Source organism: Clinocottus analis, unplaced genomic scaffold (genome assembly GCF_023055335.1).
Source record: "Clinocottus analis isolate CAN_PGR_092001 unplaced genomic scaffold, fCliAna1.0.p SCAF_6, whole genome shotgun sequence".
NCBI lineage: Eukaryota > Metazoa > Chordata > Actinopteri > Perciformes > Cottidae > Clinocottus > Clinocottus analis.
In genome coordinates this window covers 5562816-5580916 of record NW_027176218.1, presented here as the reverse complement: position 1 = coordinate 5580916, position 18101 = coordinate 5562816, and the positions used below count along the sequence as shown (strand labels likewise).

General features: G+C 42.3%; 1 protein-coding gene and 1 long non-coding RNA gene across 2 annotated transcripts in view; one reads left to right on the top strand and one right to left on the bottom strand.

The window, feature by feature from the left end:
• The window catches only part of LOC137803923 (A disintegrin and metalloproteinase with thrombospondin motifs 20), a 76225-nt gene that overhangs the window by 12815 nt on the left and 45309 nt on the right, over positions 1 to 18101 (bottom strand). Inside the window, exons 21-28 of the mRNA XM_068602776.1 lie at positions 17671 to 17835; positions 17339 to 17509; positions 16284 to 16403; positions 15265 to 15369; positions 13564 to 13728; positions 12712 to 12981; positions 10774 to 10935; positions 10319 to 10495 (exon numbers count right to left, since the gene is read on the bottom strand). Of these exons, the coding sequence (XP_068458877.1) occupies positions 10319 to 10495; positions 10774 to 10935; positions 12712 to 12981; positions 13564 to 13728; positions 15265 to 15369; positions 16284 to 16403; positions 17339 to 17509; positions 17671 to 17835 (1335 nt within the window). The remainder of the gene's footprint in view (positions 1 to 10318; positions 10496 to 10773; positions 10936 to 12711; positions 12982 to 13563; positions 13729 to 15264; positions 15370 to 16283; positions 16404 to 17338; positions 17510 to 17670; positions 17836 to 18101) is intronic.
• LOC137803924 (uncharacterized) lies at positions 383 to 5661 on the top strand. Its single transcript, XR_011080104.1, has 3 exons — positions 383 to 648; positions 1489 to 1537; positions 5268 to 5661. It is a non-coding gene; the product is annotated as an uncharacterized lncRNA (long non-coding RNA).

Sequence of the window (18101 nt, the reverse complement as noted above, 5' to 3'; positions counted from 1 at the left end):
GCCTTTTCTTTTTAAGTGTGGTGCGGTTACTGGTCGACACTGCGCACACATGCATCATGCACATTGCAATTACCGAGGCATTTTAAACACAGGCTTGGCTCAGCTGACGGAGAACATCAAAGCCGAGGCCGGAGCTGAGTGACTAGTCGTGAGCACGGCGGATTCACATACCCGCTGCACACTCACTCAAAAATGATAACAGAACTCCCTCTACCTCAGACAAGAGCAGAGACCGGCAAACATGTTGGAGAAGAGGGGGGGGGGGGGTGAGGCAGAGAGCTGGCCCCTCCTTACTGCTGTAAAAGCAGGAGGGGGAGAAAAAAAAAGAAAAAGGGAGGAAAAAAAAAAAAGGGAGGAAGAAAGGAAATCGCAGCCATACGGGCTGTGCTCCCTCAGCTGAACTGTATCTGCATTTTAACGGCGCGAGAAAAGACGCTACATGGCAATGTGCTCCTCCCTCCACCCTGCCAACCTCATCTGTCAGCCATTAGTTAATCAGGGCCGGCAACACAGAGCACAGCGAGCTGGCACAGCTCGAGGGACCAGACGACAGCTTCACCTCTTGAGAGCAAGAAGAGGGCAAGGACTGAGGGACCTCCGCTTTCTCGATCGACAGCTGGGCTGCTCCACTCACCAGCACCCACTCAGGTAAGACTATTCCACTTATCACTCACGCTCGGCCGCTACGACAGTGGCAAGTTACCGTCCAGCTGCTTTGTTCTCGTGAAAAGTGGCGCCGGTGTTTGGAGAAATTTGAAATGGCGCCTGATTATTAAAAAGCATACATTGTATCATGAAAGTATTTTGGTGTATGGACTTCATCTGAACGTATACGTCGTATTCAGTTGAAACAGCTCTGAAGTGTTGCTTGTGTGTTAGAGGGTTTTGAATATATGGGATTCTCGCTTTAACACGAACCAGGGGAGCAAATCCTCAGAAAAACTCATACATCAATGGGTCACAAGGGAAATGAAACCCTCTTGACACAGATCTGCCCGCCCATGTTGTTCCAGTAATTAATTTCACATGATTAGGCGGGTTAGCTCCAATATAATCCGGTGAGGTTTATCGAGACAAAATGTGGATTACCATAAAACGAGATGACTCAACCGCTTTTGTGAGACAAGTTTGTTCCAAGCGGAGCAGAACTTCTGCAGAGAAAGTTATAATTGATATTTAAAGCCATGCGTAATGAACAGGCGGCTCGAAATGATTCTATACTTAGCGGCTCTAAGCGGCTTTCTACATTTGATAGTTTTGCAGTTCTGGAACAAATCACATAATCACATAATTGAGTGCTAAACGAGAGCCAGCTAATTCATGCCTTTTTTCTGAAACCATAAAACAGCCCGGGGAAGTTTTGAACAAAGATGTTTGACGTTGTCTAAATGAACAAAATGTGATTGCATACAGACGTGCCTCTACATGGATAATCACACTGATATGAGATACTTTTCTTTTGAGCACTAATGTCTTCGTCTCGGACAGGGAGGCGTCAACTTCGAGATGACCCCGCCCAATGCATTTCTGTGAACAGGTAAGCCAATAGGACACCTGGAAACTGTTAGGCATCCAAGAGAAACTTGACTAGAGTTTAAATGTCTGTCACTCAGCCAACGTGGCTATCAAAGCAGCTAATACTGCGCAGTACCTCACACAGAGAAGGTGGATTCCACAAAGCCCCACGGATCAGAAAGGCCTTGTGGGTAAATGTGCTTTTATTTGATCAATGATCCCTATGGCTCCAAGCAGTGCACGACAACTGTGTGAATGTGAGAACTATAATTACTCTTTCGTTCGGTGATTACAGCAGAATTGAGTGTTTTGAAAAGTATGTCGGGGCTCAGAAATCAGAAAGACCACCAGAAACATCTATCATCGTATCTGTATTCAACATAACTGTTTTGACTAGATGGCTTGTTCCCAATATTAGCGTGTTTATTAAAAACCATGACGATGAAACTAATTGCATTATGAAACACAATCTGCTCATAAGACTAAAGCCAAGTTAGTAATATGACCATTTAGACGAAATTATGCATTAAGTATGAAGTTCAAACCACAAATTAGGTTTTTTTTGTTCTACGTTTCCTATATTTAGTGTTTCTAAGTGAGACCATATCTTAAAATGTGAGAGCCAAGGTCGAATTCCAATCACATTGCAGCACGCTCGCAATGCAAGAGAATGGTAATACCGAGCATATGGTAACTGCAGTTACATAGACTCTTCAAAGGAGATCAGTGTGGACCCGGAGCAAGAACAAACTTGCAAGCGTAGACTGTGAAGACAGTGTAGGATTATACCCTGGGCTCCATGTTGTCAGGGTTGTGAGATGCAGTACATATCCACAGTACATGCTCAATTACGCTCATTCCATCTGAATTAATCCACAGTCCAAACCATGCAAGGAGCCAGCAGGAGTAGGAACTGAATGCCCTTCAAGACATTGTCATGTCTTTAGTGATGGATAGCTAATCATTATCGCAATGTCCTCCGGCGCCTATATTAAACTGTAAATCAGAGAAAGAAGGAGACAAGAGGGAACGAGATAAGGGTCACAGAACATTCAGGCTGCTTTTTTTTTTTTTTTTGGTCTTGTTTTGCAGGGAGGTTTCAAAGACAGAAGTCAAAACAACACATGTTGTCAACATGGGAACAGCTGGTAAGAGCGGCGTCATGGGGCAGAGGAATGTCAAGAGTCATAGATCTTTTATCCATCAGGCCAAAATAGCTATAAAAGCTCGTTTGAAACCACGCACAGGAGCAGTGTGAAAACCTCACGTTTACCTTTATTAACTTTAGCCGTGACCAATCTCACAACATGCTTTGAACGATGAAAACCATGAGATGAATAAAAAAGAAAATACATGCAATTATAGCCATGTTAAAAACAGATATTTTACTGGCACTACAGTACAGATGAATTTGAGATGATTTTTCTTTAATATTCATTTGAGAAAGGGTCTGATTGTATGACATAGAAATATTTCACTGTCTCGATCAATGCAGTTCCTGCACTTTGCCATGTTTCAAGAGTCAAATAAACAACCGGGTGAGTAGGCATACGCAAGTCAGTTTCCTTTTTAAGTCAACACCACTCAGGAAAGATACACCAAGAAACCATAAGTCAAAACGAAATGACAAAACAGACGAGTTTTTACGTCTGTCTAAACATTCCACTGAGAGCTTTTTCCATTACTGTTACCCTGAAACATCCGGCCGCGCTCAAATTTGTACTCTGCTGCAGATGGGAACGAGGAATATATGAGGGGAAACAAGGTAATTCTTGACGACAAAACTTAAAAAATACAGCAGACCAACAGGAAAGTTATGGAGTAGTTAGCTACCTTTAGCTTAGCGTCTGTCCCTCTTCCTGCTAAAAAAAAGAAAAGAATACAAACAAACAGAACGATGCAAGAGAAGGAAGACATCCTTAAAAAAAGAGAGGAATCCACACCTGGTATGCGTGTATCTTATTACCACATATCCAAAAGCAAAACACTAATTAGAATATTCCTTTTACAGCAGCATTATCGAGACAATAGGGAGCTCTGTTGGTATTGAAGTGCAAATTGCAGTGTTTAGCAAAATTGCTACTGCTTTGTATACCTTACCACTCCAACCCCTTTGTCCTCTGTGTCTGCTTCCAAAGCTCTGCTAAACCTGTGTCTGATTTCAGCAAAGTCCTTGGGCCTTGACATTGGACACATGCCTCAATCTGATGAACCCCAAAAACTCTTTATCAGTGAGAAAAAAATAAACTGATTCCTGATGTACCGCTGCCTGGTCAACACATTTCCAGAACAATAGAAAAAGCTGTTGATCTGTCTACAACCTCAGAATTAAACATCAGGATTTGGTTTTTAGCCGCTCAAACTCGACATGAAGATTTGTGTCAGAAAACCCAAATGCATAATGCAGCGGTTGGTAATGCAAAAATACAGCCAATCCTAGAAAGCTTTTGTCATTTTAACAAATAAAAGACGAAAAAGTAGTTCAAATTGAGTACTGAAGCGATAATATGAAGCTATACCTAATAACTATACAAAGAAAAATACCTATATTGAGCGGGAAAAACGAGTTGATTCCTCAATTAGTCGATCCAGAGAAAAATACATCATCAATCATCTTGGCAATCGTTAAATTATTCAAATGTTCCAGCAAGAATGGCAAACATTTGATGGTTTTAGATTCTAAAATCTCCTAACATCTGTGGACCAGCGGCCCTGCCAACACATAACTATGAGAACCAGACCTGCCAGGTAGCTGACTGGCATAGAAAGTAGTGCACAAATAGCACAGTCCAAGTACAGCTTAATCTTGAACTCTTACAGCGGAGCTAAAACAGCCCACAGCCCTGTATGCTAAAGTGTAAATGAAGGTCTATTATCCCCCTGTTACTTAAAGTGGGCTTGAACATCCAATCAATCACCGTCCCCCCAGAAAGAAGGGAAAAAAAGCGCTTTGACAGAGATGTCGAGTCCCACAAACTCCATTTCACTCCATCAACGTGATAGACCCGACAAGCCCAAACAGGACCAGGCCCCGGCAAGTCTGATGTGTTAACCTGTGAGAAGAATATCCGTTTAAGTGGAGTCTATCAAGTGACTCCTAGAGGCCTAAAAAACACTTTATAATACTTGACCAACGAGTTGAGGAAAAGCAGGCGCACTCAACCTGCGTCGAGTGAGGCCATGTTCCCTATCTACCAGCCTGGGGTAGACCAATCTAAACGCTTCCAGACTTTCACGCCTTGTCTCTTTTTATTTCATCTCAGTGCATCTGCTCCCACCTTAGATCCCCTATAAAGTAACAAAAATATCGACCCTTACTAGATGGGCTCCTATTAAGTTCTTCCAATTCCCTGCACAAACTCATTGTGGTTTGGAGTGAACTAGGGTATATTTCCAGATGGGGCTTTACTTCCAAAGGGACAGCACTAATATCATCGTTTAACTGCTCTTAATGCCACAATACTTTTTTTTACAGTAACATTACAGTAATATGTTGGGTTTATCTTCATGTAATCCAACTGCTTGACCCAAAAGAGACTTCAATTCCTAATGTGAAAGCCATGCTGTGATCCAAATATTAAGAATCTTCAGATAACGTCTCAAGAGGATCTCTTTTGTGCCTCCAAAGTCTTTAAGGTTTTCCAAAATCCGTAGGCCAGAGTGCGGGACTTTTAACCAGCAGATCGTCACCTGAACTATTTTTGCTTTCTCTTAAAAGGCCGAGTTGTAACAATATCTCCCTACGATCTCAGATTTAAATCAAAGCCGTGACAAGAGCCATGCTCGTGAGGACCACATGGGACCGTCCAGCCACCGCTTCAATTCGCTCACACTCGACTGGCACATGTGCAAGATCAGGAAACACGAGGCCAATGATGTCACGGCCAACTGACCCCAGGGTGACAGGTTTGTAGAGTGTTCTTGCCCACTGCCCCGAGGCCAAAGTCAAGTATGTCAATGTTGTGCATGTGGATTTCATTTGAAGCAGCATGATTAGGTCACAGATGCTCAAAAGCGATCCCCACCGCATGGGAAAGCCACTCTCGACAGGAAGCGGGGTGTTTTTGTTCGGCACAAACAGGCATAAATTACTCAAATGGTGCCTTGGTTGCCAATGCATCACACACAGCCGTATTGTTGCTCGTTGCACACATGAGACATTGAGATTGCTTTTTAAGGTGTGTCATTAGTGAATGATATTTACATTACTGATCGTATATATGCTGCACTGTGTCTGAAACCATAAATTTCTGCAATAAATTTGATAATTGTTTTGTGTCTTTTCTTCTTCATGCATGAGCAATGTGTTTTGATTATCTGTATTTGGAAAATGAATATAGCTTTAGCAATCAGTCATTCATTTTTAAGGTGTGTCTGAAAGGTTATTAGAAACGATGAAAGATCCAGGGATCAAAATAGTGACCGGATATTTTGCCGAGGTAAACTAAACTAATGATTTAATAACGTTTGAAAAATATTTGTGGGACAATATTGTCCTTTTATTCTCGAATACCATTGTAAAATATTACTCTTGACGATCAAATGTTGTCAGGCAGCAATGCAGATTTAGGAATATTGGAAAAATGGCAGTATAATCATCGATATTAAAGTTATTTCCTTGTGAACAAGTATTTTGGTTTAGTTCCAGGAATGTAGCCAACCTCTGAAACATGAGAGGAAACACAACGGCTGGGCTGAAACGCTTTGTAAGTAATGGTATTTCTAGGATAGGTAACTACTTTCCTGAGATGTGATGAATACATATACAATAATATAAGCTATTTAGGGAGAATATAGAGCATTTGTGAAATGTATTTGATAATTTAGTATATATTTAAAATTAGGTTTTCATTGATGAGCTACTACTGCAAACGGGTGTGATTGACATTACTCGTTTTTTTATTTTTTAGGCATAGAAAAATATTTTGAGGGTACTAACAGAAGAGGCCATTACGTAAGGTAAGATGCAATCTGAAGCCAGAAGAAATATTTTGACAAAGTTATGTAATGCAAAAAACCTCCGAAACATTTTCCCCTGTGCTCAGAAATAGCATCAGCTCCTAAACATTGCCATTAAAATATATTTTATAAATGGCACAGAGACTTCCTGCAATATGTGACAGAGGACACGATGTAAAAGTCATTTCATAATCCTTGCTATCCTTTTATGTGAATCAATGTCGGCTTCCCTGTTGCTTTATACAGTTATATGTATGTAGCTATAATCCGGCGTGGTCTATTTTGAGTTCTTGGAAGTAACTGGAATCGTTACATTATTCGAATGTACTGCCCAATATTACTTTTCATACACATGCTTTACTTCAAAGAATGACTTCAGGACAATATCAAATGATTAAAATCAGCAGCTTTCTGTAAATACTGTCTTTCCAGGGCTTGCATTTGGATCTGCTCAACTAAACAAACTTTGCCAGCATGCATTAATACAGATTATTGTCGTAGTAAAAGTAATACTCCGCAGCTCTCCTGCCAAATGCATTACAGAGAGCTCTATTAATGCAATGGTAAACAGATGTGCCACCCAGCGCCAAAGTTTGATTTGGACTGTACTCTGTCTGTTTTCTCCAGAGACATTACAAAAAGAAATGTTAAAAATGCATAAAAGGAAAAGGCCTGCAGCGTTTTTTCACTACATTATGCAGAGGTATGTAAAGTACTACAGAGCATTTAAAAACTGATTTTAAATATGCCCCCAAAGACTGAATTGTTATAGACGGGTTAAAGAAAAGTCAATTGAGGGTCAAATACCAAAATACCACATAATGACCTCCAAGTCAAGTCTTTTCTATGAGCTGTTTGTAATAATTCACCTGCACACTAAATACTGCAAAACCCTGCTGTATATATTGCATGCTCATGGTTTATCACAGCATATAAGTGGACGACGAAACGACTGTATATGCAACAAATACCTGCTGTATCAACAACTGTGAAAGCAATAAACTACATTTCAAGTGCTACTCTCTTTTAGTGGACTGTGTCTTATTGTGTTTTCTTAACTTGTTCCCTCGAGTGACGTCCGGAGGATTTACACGTGCTCATAACCTTGAGCTCTTCCTTTAGAGTACAGAGCGAGAACAGAGGTTGTTAAAGGCACAGACCTGTGTTTTGTTTGCCAGCAAAATATTGCATTTAGAAACAACACAAATTCCACAGTTATGTTTCTTTAATAATCTTTACAATGAGGGGGAAAAAGCTAATTCAACATGTTTATGTATTCTTTTTTTTTTTTGCATGTGAATGAAATAAATAGCAATATGAACAACAAACCAACCAAAAATATGAAAAATAAAATAGAATTGCGCCTTGGAGTTGGGCAATTTTGCACCACAGGGGTTAAAAATAAGAAGGACTGGAGTGAAAGTGGAATGAAACTGCCACAGCTGAGGATTCTTGGTTGCAGTGAAAGTCTTGGTTGAGAACGAAACACACGACGAGAGAAGCAAAGGGGGGGAAAAAAAGAAGGAGACTGCACACATCCTAACTGAGAGGACGCGCACATAAATATAGACCCAGCTGCAACACTTCACCCGAAATATGTGTCATGATAATGTCATGTTGCTTTAACCAAAGTGTAATTCAGGGTGTTATATTTAGAAGAACCTGAATCTGCAAAGCCGCACCAGTGCCTTGACTTTATATGGCAAAAGTAGTGCGGCTCCTGCGTCAAGTGAGAGCTTCACAGTTGCAGCGATGGAGTTATCACGTTGTCGCCGCGCTTCTGAAACCCTGAACTGGCCTTAAAATGTAACCTCAATACCCAGCTGAATAGGAATATCTCACTGCCTCGTTACATCTATAGCCACGCCCAATCGGTGATGTCATCGTGTACCGACACACCCTGGAGGACCCCTCGACATCGCTGCAGCAATGTGAAAAAGCATTCTGACCTTGCCAAAGAGATTTAAAAGTATGTGATGTTGCGACACTGTAAACTTTCCAAGAACCAACTTTTCTCCTGCTGGAATTGCCGGCAACATAATCTGTTGAGTATGGATTAGAAACTAAGCTGCCCTTACATCCTGACAATGTCCGTGACTCAATATGCGTGTCGCTGATAAGGTCACGCGACGGAAATGGCCGCAACCAGTAGTGTTCAGGTGACGTGTGTGTGTGTGGTGACAGATAATTCAAGTAAAGTGTTACATCGATCTAGACTGGACAAAACATTGAAGTTGCAACAATTAATAATCTATTGTAAACAAATAAATAAGTTTAATTTGAAAAAAACAAACAAAAAGAAATCCTTCAGAAATACAAAAACTGGCCAAAGGAATAAAGAGACACAGCAACAAATGACTCTAACTTTAGAAGGAGGAGGTATCTGTGTGCTTTAGTTTGTTTGACGAACAACGAGGAAAGCTGAAAAAAGAACCGCTCAATGGAAAACCCCGATTTACTGTTTTGTATCTTTCAATAAGCTGCACGGATGCTGCCTACCTGTAACAGAATAAATTAATTCATTCTTAGTCTGGAAATATGATAAAACTCTATCTTCATGACACTGATAATGCACCATTATAAAATGTTATATAAAGTTTAATAGCACCTTTTCATAATGAATAACAATATGACTATAACTTGCATTTTAATGTGTGTAATCTGTTTGCAGAACAACTGGATTAAACCTCAGACGGACTTCCTTTCACAGATATGACGTTAGGATTGAATCCAAAATTCCCACCGTTTAATCAACACATTGGATGATACATTTTGACAAATTGTTGTGACATATGACAAAAGTTATTTTAATAGTTTATGCCTGTTTTCCTATTTGATGAAGACTACATCATATATTATCCAATATACTTTATGAATACCTAAAATAATTGATATCTATAAGAAAAATGTTTTCCTATAATGCTTTTTTAATTTTTCAACCCCTCTGCTTTTTAAGGCATTTTAATAACTTTTTGGGCTATTTTAAACATGTTTTTGTATGTTTTGTTTATTAGTTTATTTGCTTTTGTGATAATGTAAATCATTCAATTAGTGTAACCTGACAGAGATGAAGCCATTCTAAATTGCATTTCAACTTAAGTAAAAAAACACATTATCAAAAATACAAATGAAACATGTTTTGAAAATATTTTCCTCTGTACAAACTGTATTTACTCATAGAGAGATACAAGAGGTCTGACCAAGAGCACCAGCAAAAATATTAAATAAAATATTCAGTAACGAAAAAACTAGCTACTTGAAAAATAAAATCATACTGTACAAAGATACACATACAAAATACACCGACAGTCATTTGTTGCTGTTCCATAACGGTCATAATATTAACTCTTATACACAAATATACACTTGTGTACTTCGGATACAGGGAAAAAGAAAGCAACAACAACAAAGAACATTTACTTCACGCCTCATATATGAAATAAATATTTTCTAGAGTTATGCTTCTACAAATATATGGCATTGTTGGACAACACTGTCCTGATTTATAGGTCTGAATTTGGAGCCTTGGCTCAAAATGGGATTCATGTGTTTCTAATGATCCCCTCAGTGGAGCAGCATTGTGTTTTTGTGTATTTCTTTTCTTGATTCTAATCAGCGCCGTGGCCCTTCGGGGGCCCATCTGGGTGGGCTGGCGCTGGCTAAACAACAGTGGCCCTCGGTGCCCAGCGCTCACTTCAGGATCTCCGACAGTTTTAGGACGAAAAACACACATCGGCACACATGGCTGAAGTCATTTTTAGCACGTGCCACATCTACTCACAGTGACGCGCCCTCAGTGAGGAAGGGAAGTGTTGGAAGGGAAAACGAGTTAGCACTATCGTACCGGCTTCCATGGTCGGCGGTGCCAGGCGGCAGAGCCCGGGCAGGGCTGCAGGTTGCATTGCTCCATGTCGGGCGGCTTGTCCAGGATGTCGCAGTTGTAGTTGTTTAGCCTCTGGCCGCTGGGCCTTTGACAAACCACCAGGCGAGTCTTTCTTCCACCACCGCACGTCTGCGTGCACTAAGGGTAGCAAACAAAAAGATGTTTTGTGAATGTATTCACGACATAATGCGACGATTATAGAACGATGTGTCTTATAATGTGCTTCAGTGTCGCTTTTCTGAACAGTTTCAGACTGAAATTGAACAAATCACCTCCCACACACACACACAGAGGAGACGCAACAGACAACAACGATGAAACCCCCCCAAAAAAAGTGTGGGAAATGGAATGAAGTTCACAATGAGTGAGTGGAAAAGTATGAAAACTGTGTTTCAAACAGTATAATATGAGCTCACCTCCCCCCAGACACCGAAGTTCCACAGAGGACATGGTCCGGAGTCGCAACCCTTGGACTCGGCAGGTTTGACCCTCTCGTCGCAGTAGCTGTTGCCGCGCCCGTCAGCGTCCTGACACACCACCACTCGCCTCTGGAAACCTCCGGCACAGGTGCTGGAACACTGCAGAGCACACAGAGCACCAATGAGGAGGATGCATGTGCACACACACAGGTGCAACATGTACTTTATGCATAGAAGGACTATTTTTTATTTTTTATTTTATTAAAGCAAGTACACAAAAATACAGTGCAATTGTGATACGTTTAAACATGACCCCCCCCCCTCCCCCTGAACAACTCTAATTGAGGATAAAAGAAAAATAAATTAAAATGAATTAGGAATAAGTAAATAGACAGTTATATAAAATCAATGTACTTTGAGAATTATTTTTTTTAAAGCATAAAAGGACTATTATGAGTAATAAAACACAGATGGATTTTGTTTTGGCCCATGTGTCAATTATTATGTAAAAAAAAGAATTCTTCTGAAACTTTTGATTGGTCCCACAATTTTTTATGCTGAAGATTTTGGCCAACATGAACGTGAAATGACACAAAAAGGAAATTCCTTTGAAAACCAATCTATCCCTAACATATGACCTCTTGTTTTGATCTAATTGTTTTTTCTACTTCACTTGAGCAACTTATATTTGCTGAATGGTGTTTCGTGGTTGAAAGCTCAGACACACTTGTCTCATCTTTCATATATTATAGTGCGGTCAAAGATTTCACAGATTCCACTGACTTACATTTAAATGTGGTGGTCTAAGTGTTTTTGCGGACCAGAAGAATGCTGGCGCACACATCCAAACGCACAAACACAGAAAATTCAGCACAGCAACCTGTTGTGCTAAATTTACCTAACTCTAACCAAAGACCAAACCCAGGTGCACTGTTCAAAATGATCTTCAGAAGATGGAGAACATCCGTCCATGATGGCCAATGTCAAACACTGAACAACGCGGCCTTGAGCGGAGCAGCGGGTGCACTCTGCATCCAATTAAAATGACACATCCCCACTGTCAATGTGAGTGAGCGCATTCAGCGCTCTCTATAGAATGTGAGCGAGGACGGCGCAGAGTGAGCCTGAACAGCAGCGCTTCCAGTCAAGTTCATCATGTGAGACTGAACAGTGCACTGGGATGAATGCCTCTGCTGGTGGGGGTTTCGAAACTAGAGCAATGGTCCTTCTCCTGGCTTTGAGAAAAACAAGATTAACCCCCAGAAAACACATGTCCTCCGAAACAAAAAACCAACAAAGAATTGATCTACAAAATAGAATTTCACAGTGAAACTGTTCAGGTCTTTTGATGGAGTAAGAGACATCTGATAAGTGACTGTTGCCTGTTAGGTGCAACATGAAAAATGGCAACATTAGGTGCAAAATGTTGCCAATTATCTTCTAGCATGGAGGAGATTTTCTCTCTAATACAGCATGCGTTGCTCTATTTCTCTAAAACTGGGCATCCCCCAAGTTAAAGCACAAATTCCATATAATTTAATCAAATCAAATAAAAGTGATTAACAAGTGATTGTGGATGAGATTAGTAGTAAGAATCACCAATGACCTTAACCCACGAGCGACCTACCATGGAAATCCCAAAATATCTCTCAGCGATAAGGTGTGGTCTGGGTAAACCAGGAGTACACAATACCAGACAAAGTTAAACGCAAAATAAATGAACCCGAGGCTGCTTTTTGGACAATTTGATTCAAGGTCAAGGACATTAAGAGAATCAGGAGCCTGAACGGCCCCAAAACCATTTGGGTTTGTTCGTGCCGAATCAATTTCAACCCAAAAGAATCAAGTTTCTACAACTCAACTGAAACGATCCTCCCGCCAGACAAAATGCTCCCGCGCAACCCTATTTCCCCAAAGGTGACGTGCTGAACGTACTGCGCCCCACGGTCCGGTCCTCCACTGGTTGTCTGCTGACGGCACGTTCCAGCTGCTGTGGCCAGGATGGCGTCCGGGGTCCTGTGGATACCCGTAGGGCTGATCGTTGATCCGCTGGCGGTGGTAGGTCGAAGGGCAGGGTGCAGCGGTGCACTCTTGCTCTGTCGAAGGCTTCTCATCCGGGTCACAGAAAGACTGGTCCACCGGCTGGTGGTAGTTCGAGCAGACCACCTGCCTGGTGGTTCTCCCAATGCCACAAGTCACCGAGCACTGGGGACAGAGAGCCAACGTGTTACAGATACGTAATATGTTCCTCTAATTCTGGCCATTCTCGAGGTCTAGATATGTCCCAAAGGTAGACGTCTTGTTTAAAGGTGCGGATTAAACTTCATAGTTTGCATTGTTATGAGAACTGTGGACTAAACCGATGGGATGTTACGTGACAATGTGCCTGGAGGACTTTGCCAAGATGTAGCAGATTGCCTGCTACATATTGCTTCATGATGTGCAGCCTTGTGATACGACGCCCCATGTAAGTCTGTATGCAGCTGGAGTAGAGAACTTAATGAACTTAAGACTTTGTCCTCTGAGAAATGTAATCTTGGCTTTTACATTAAAAAAAGATAATCCCACCACTGGTCTCTTGGTGCCATTGCGCGTAATTACGACTCTCGTGTCATCGTGACATTGACAATCCAAACTGTCCAAGATCCCGGCAGTACTTGGAGCCCATTTTGTTTCAGAATGATTTCAACATTAGGGTCGAGTACTGAAAGTCTCTGCAGTGGAAAACATCTGTATTGATTGGACACAGCGTCAGCAGTTTTGTTTTTGTTTTTTTTTGGAACTCACAGGGGACCACTCCCCGGCACGCCATTGGCCACACGGGCTGAAGCAGGCCGAGGACTCCGGGGGCCGGGGCAGGTGGGTGCAGTGTGACTCGTCGGCAACTCCTCCCTGGGCGTCTCTGCAGCTGACGTAACGCGCCCGCTTCCCCTTGCCACAGGTCACGGAGCACTGGAGGACACGCAGATACAAGCTGAGATCAATATTCGTCTTACGTGGAATATTTATGTTTTTTTGTGTTGTGTGGTCTACTTTTCAAGACTCATAATGATCGCGAGGTAGAGTGGCACTGTTTGTAAAATGCACCGCAACGGTGACTGGTTGTGAGTGCCATGTCAGCTGTGCTATACAATTTCCGCTAACTTACAGCCCACAGTGGTGATGAGAGCATACTAGATTGTGTACAACACATATCGTGTATCTATGGGTCTATTGTAGATGTAGTACACAGATAATTACCCAGATATCTTATTGTATGAAGTGGCATTGTAAAGCTGCAACTATGTTCAATTAAAAGTCATCAAATATCCTTTTGTTTCTTATAAATAATAAAATAAATGAATGATAAATATGACTGCCTTCCTAGTGCTTTGATTCATACGTTTCTGTGCAGTGAGAACAATTCAAGAAAGTTGTAATCTCTTGTATTAGGATGATACGATACTATACTATCTACACTACTACTACACTTCCTGACATTACTTTCCACACAGCAATAAGTAACAGACGTGTCTTACTCCGTAACAGATGAGGAGACATGTTTGTGGATTCTTCACCGTAAGGCGTTCATGATTGCATCGAATGCTGCCGGTGTCCTGAAGTGACTCCCTGATCAACGTTTAGCTGCTAACGCTATTGTAGCTTCACCCGTGCCATCTTAACGGGACATCGCAGTAAACATTTCTGAGCGGGTGAATACCTAATGCAATCAAATGGCTCCGGCTCAAACCGGCATGTTGATATCCTTCTCATATCAATGACTCTCTAAAGAGGATGGCAGTTCCGCTCCTCGGGGGGATTGTAAGGATGTGTATGTGTGCACGTGGTGTGTGTATAATCTGTGTGTGTGTCTGTAAGACCACACTGGCGCTGGCCTCTTTGACATGTGAGCTCACACCGACTTTCAGATTGACAGACGGGGTTCAATCTTAGAAACCGTAGACTTGTGTTTAGATGAAATCTGGTTTTCATTTGCGACGAGTAACAATGCAAAGTATCAGAGAGACAGAGGGGCCTCTCAGCCCAGACAGTGGAGCCTGTGTGTGTGTGTATGTGCGCCTGTGTGTTTGTGTGTGTGTGTGTGTGTGTGTGTATGTGTGTATGCCAAGGAGGATCATGGTCCTGTACAGTGTGTGCCATCTGAAGGAGTGTTGGGATATACAATAACGTTTAAAATGTCGATCTCATAAATAAAGGAGAGCCGTCATTACTGGAGTGCAGTTTCCTTCAATTACACACACAGAAATACACACACACACACACACACACACACACACACACACACACACACACACACACATGGATATATGTATACAAACGTTTTCATCAGTATTCTTATTGTTCAGTTCTCTCAAGCTACACGCAGAAAGATGTGTGTAGTGCAGTTGTTTCCCATTCAACAAATACAATGTCTTTGGACTGGATAAGGTGAACTCACAGATTGTAACATGCACTGATAGAGCAAATAAATCCAATTTGTTTCCTCACCGCAGTCCAGGAGCCATATCTCCACTGGGTCAGGAGTTGAGCAGAGTTGTCAGGACGAGGTGTGCTTTGTACCGGAGCCCAGGGACACGCCTGCGTCTCGCAGTCCTAAAACCAAAAAACATGCAAATGCAGTAAGGCGATTACTTGAGTCATGCATCCGCTACATTGAAGCAACGGGAGTAAATATACAGAAAATATTACGAAACATATATTGGACACGGCCTTGGATTCAAAGATCCAGACGGAGGATGTGTTAAAAAAAAATGCTTATACAATGTCTGTGAATATTGCGGTGACCTCCACGCCAACAGCTGAGATCACCAGGAAAGTTCATGACCTCATTGTGTCCATCAGTGTCTAAGAGCCCTTATGTAAGACCCTTAAACCACTCAGGTAAAGTGTACGGTAGCCCCATTGTCTGTGTCCACCGTGACACAGATGTAGACTTTAAGGTCTTTAAGGGCATTCAACCAATCGCCCTATGATTGAAAAGAGCTTGATATGAAGCGTGACAATAACTGAATGCATGTGGTTGAATCCCTTTACAGTTCCGCTCAGCTCGGAACCTTTTAGTCTCTCTTTGCTTTGATTTTCCTGCCCACAACGTTCCCATTTGGTTCCATACGGCTCTCGTCCGCCTCCGCGCTACTTGTCCAGTTAGCAACTAGCTGGTGAGCGTAGAGTTCTTTGGAGCCAGATATCTCCCCCCACAGGAGTTAGTGGAGAGACTAAAAACAGAGATTAAAGGAAATGATGGACTAATCTTGTGTTTGCAGCTTGTTCCGCTTCCCTGTAAGTGGCCAAAATAAATCACTTCTTGCTGCTTTTTAGCGCTATCTTGTAAGATTGATATAAATGTTCACATAACCTTCGAGGTAGCCTAAACTCCTCAGTCAACACTGATTTGAATCTCGCATTTCTGTAAACAGCAACCTGCAATCTTATTGTACACATTAAATCAAAGTGAAAACTTTAGCTTGGAGAGAGTATGAGCAGTTAGTGAAAGTTTAGTTTTTTACCTGAGTGTCTCGAGGCCTTGCTGCAGCGTTGCACTCCCTGTCGTCTACTGTGTCACCGTAGCCCCCCGACACACACCTCACAGCTCTCATCTGGTAGCCATGGCCACAGGTCACCGCACACTGAAAGACAAACATGCACACACACGCATGTAAACACAAGAAGAGAGAAGCCCAGTCAACCGCAAGCTATCTCAAACTCTATCTAAGTATGTCAAGGTTGATATCTTAGACGGGATTCAGCTCAGCAGAGCCTGGGTAAGACCGACATGCACATAAACACACACACATTAATGAGCACGGGCTTCCACATACACACCCATTGCCTTAACTCGACCTTTTACCCAATTCTGAACTCCCATACGAGGCAATCAAGCCACATCCGGGTACAACACGAGAGCAGAGGAAGTGCCACAGGAGAGGTTTATTTGAGCAGCAAATTATACTTACACAGGCATTGACGACCTGATATATTCCAGTTCTGTAAATACCACTATCTGACTTTATACAAACAGGTGGGGGGGCATTAGTCCTGAATGTATAAACTAGACTATGAATGGCCATTCATACATGTTTCATTCAATTTGTGCTTAACCCTAACAGGACTGAATCTATACAGAAATATTCGGAAACTTAGAAGATTGTATGCATAGGAAGGTGTGTGTGTGTGTGTGTGTGTGTGTGTGTGTGTCAGGTTTAGTCTGACAGGATATAAGGGCAAAGTGAAAGCACCGTGGAGGAAATGGCAGCTGGAGTCGGAGCACACTCCTCCCTAACTTGCCGGTGTATCAGATTACACACTCACACTTACACGCACAAACTTGAACTATACACTGTCACTGCCACACACCACATTCTCTCTCTGTGGCAACACACACACACACACACACACACACACACAGTAACAGATACGAGTCAGGATCATAGGCAACAAGCTACACATAAAGCTCATTTCCACAGGGAAACACTGCATCAAGTCGCCTCGCACCAGTGTGTGTATGTCTGATCAGTGTGTGCGTGTGTGTGTGTATATGTGTGTGTGTGTCTGCAGGACTCACCGCTCCCCAGACGCCGACCTGCCAGGACGCACAGTCGGGCAGCTCGCAGCTCCCCACAGCCGGAGGTTTGCTGGATTGGTCGCAAAGGTGCTCGCTCAGCTTTTCCTCCCTGGCTCCCATGCTACAGGACACTTGTCTGTGTCTCATCCCTTTCCCACAAGTCACCAGGCACTAGGTGACAAAGGGGGAGGAGAGGGATGATGGTGGAAGAGGTAGAATAAAAGTCATTAATACAAAGCGTGCCGATTTATGCTCTGCAGCGCATTGCCAAGGACTAATAAAGACGCGTTGAAACCGTCCTGCTACTTTGTACGTGCATGAGAGTTCCCCACCTCACTCCACTCGCTAACGGCCCACTTCGGACACGACTGGTCGCTGCAGGTTTCAGTGACCAGCCTCTGGTATTCGTTGCACTCCCTGTCCACCAGCCGTCTGCCCAGGTTGTTCATGCAGTAAGACTCTCGGTTCCGGCTCCCACGGCCACATGTCTTCGAGCACTGCACACAAGAATACATTGAACACGTTCAGCCCGCTCCGTCACGTGTTCATCTGTGCCACGGCATACTTTCTCCCATGATGAAATGCTAGTGAAATTAAAGTGGAAATCAGAAATGCTTTTCAAAATAATTTAGATTTGTTTCCGTGCAAACGTGATGTTTGGAAACACAACATACTTCATATGTGCGTTGAAAAAAATAATAAATGCACTAAATGTGCAGCAGTGATCGCCCGGTATGAAGGATGTCCAGCATGGTTTTCTTCC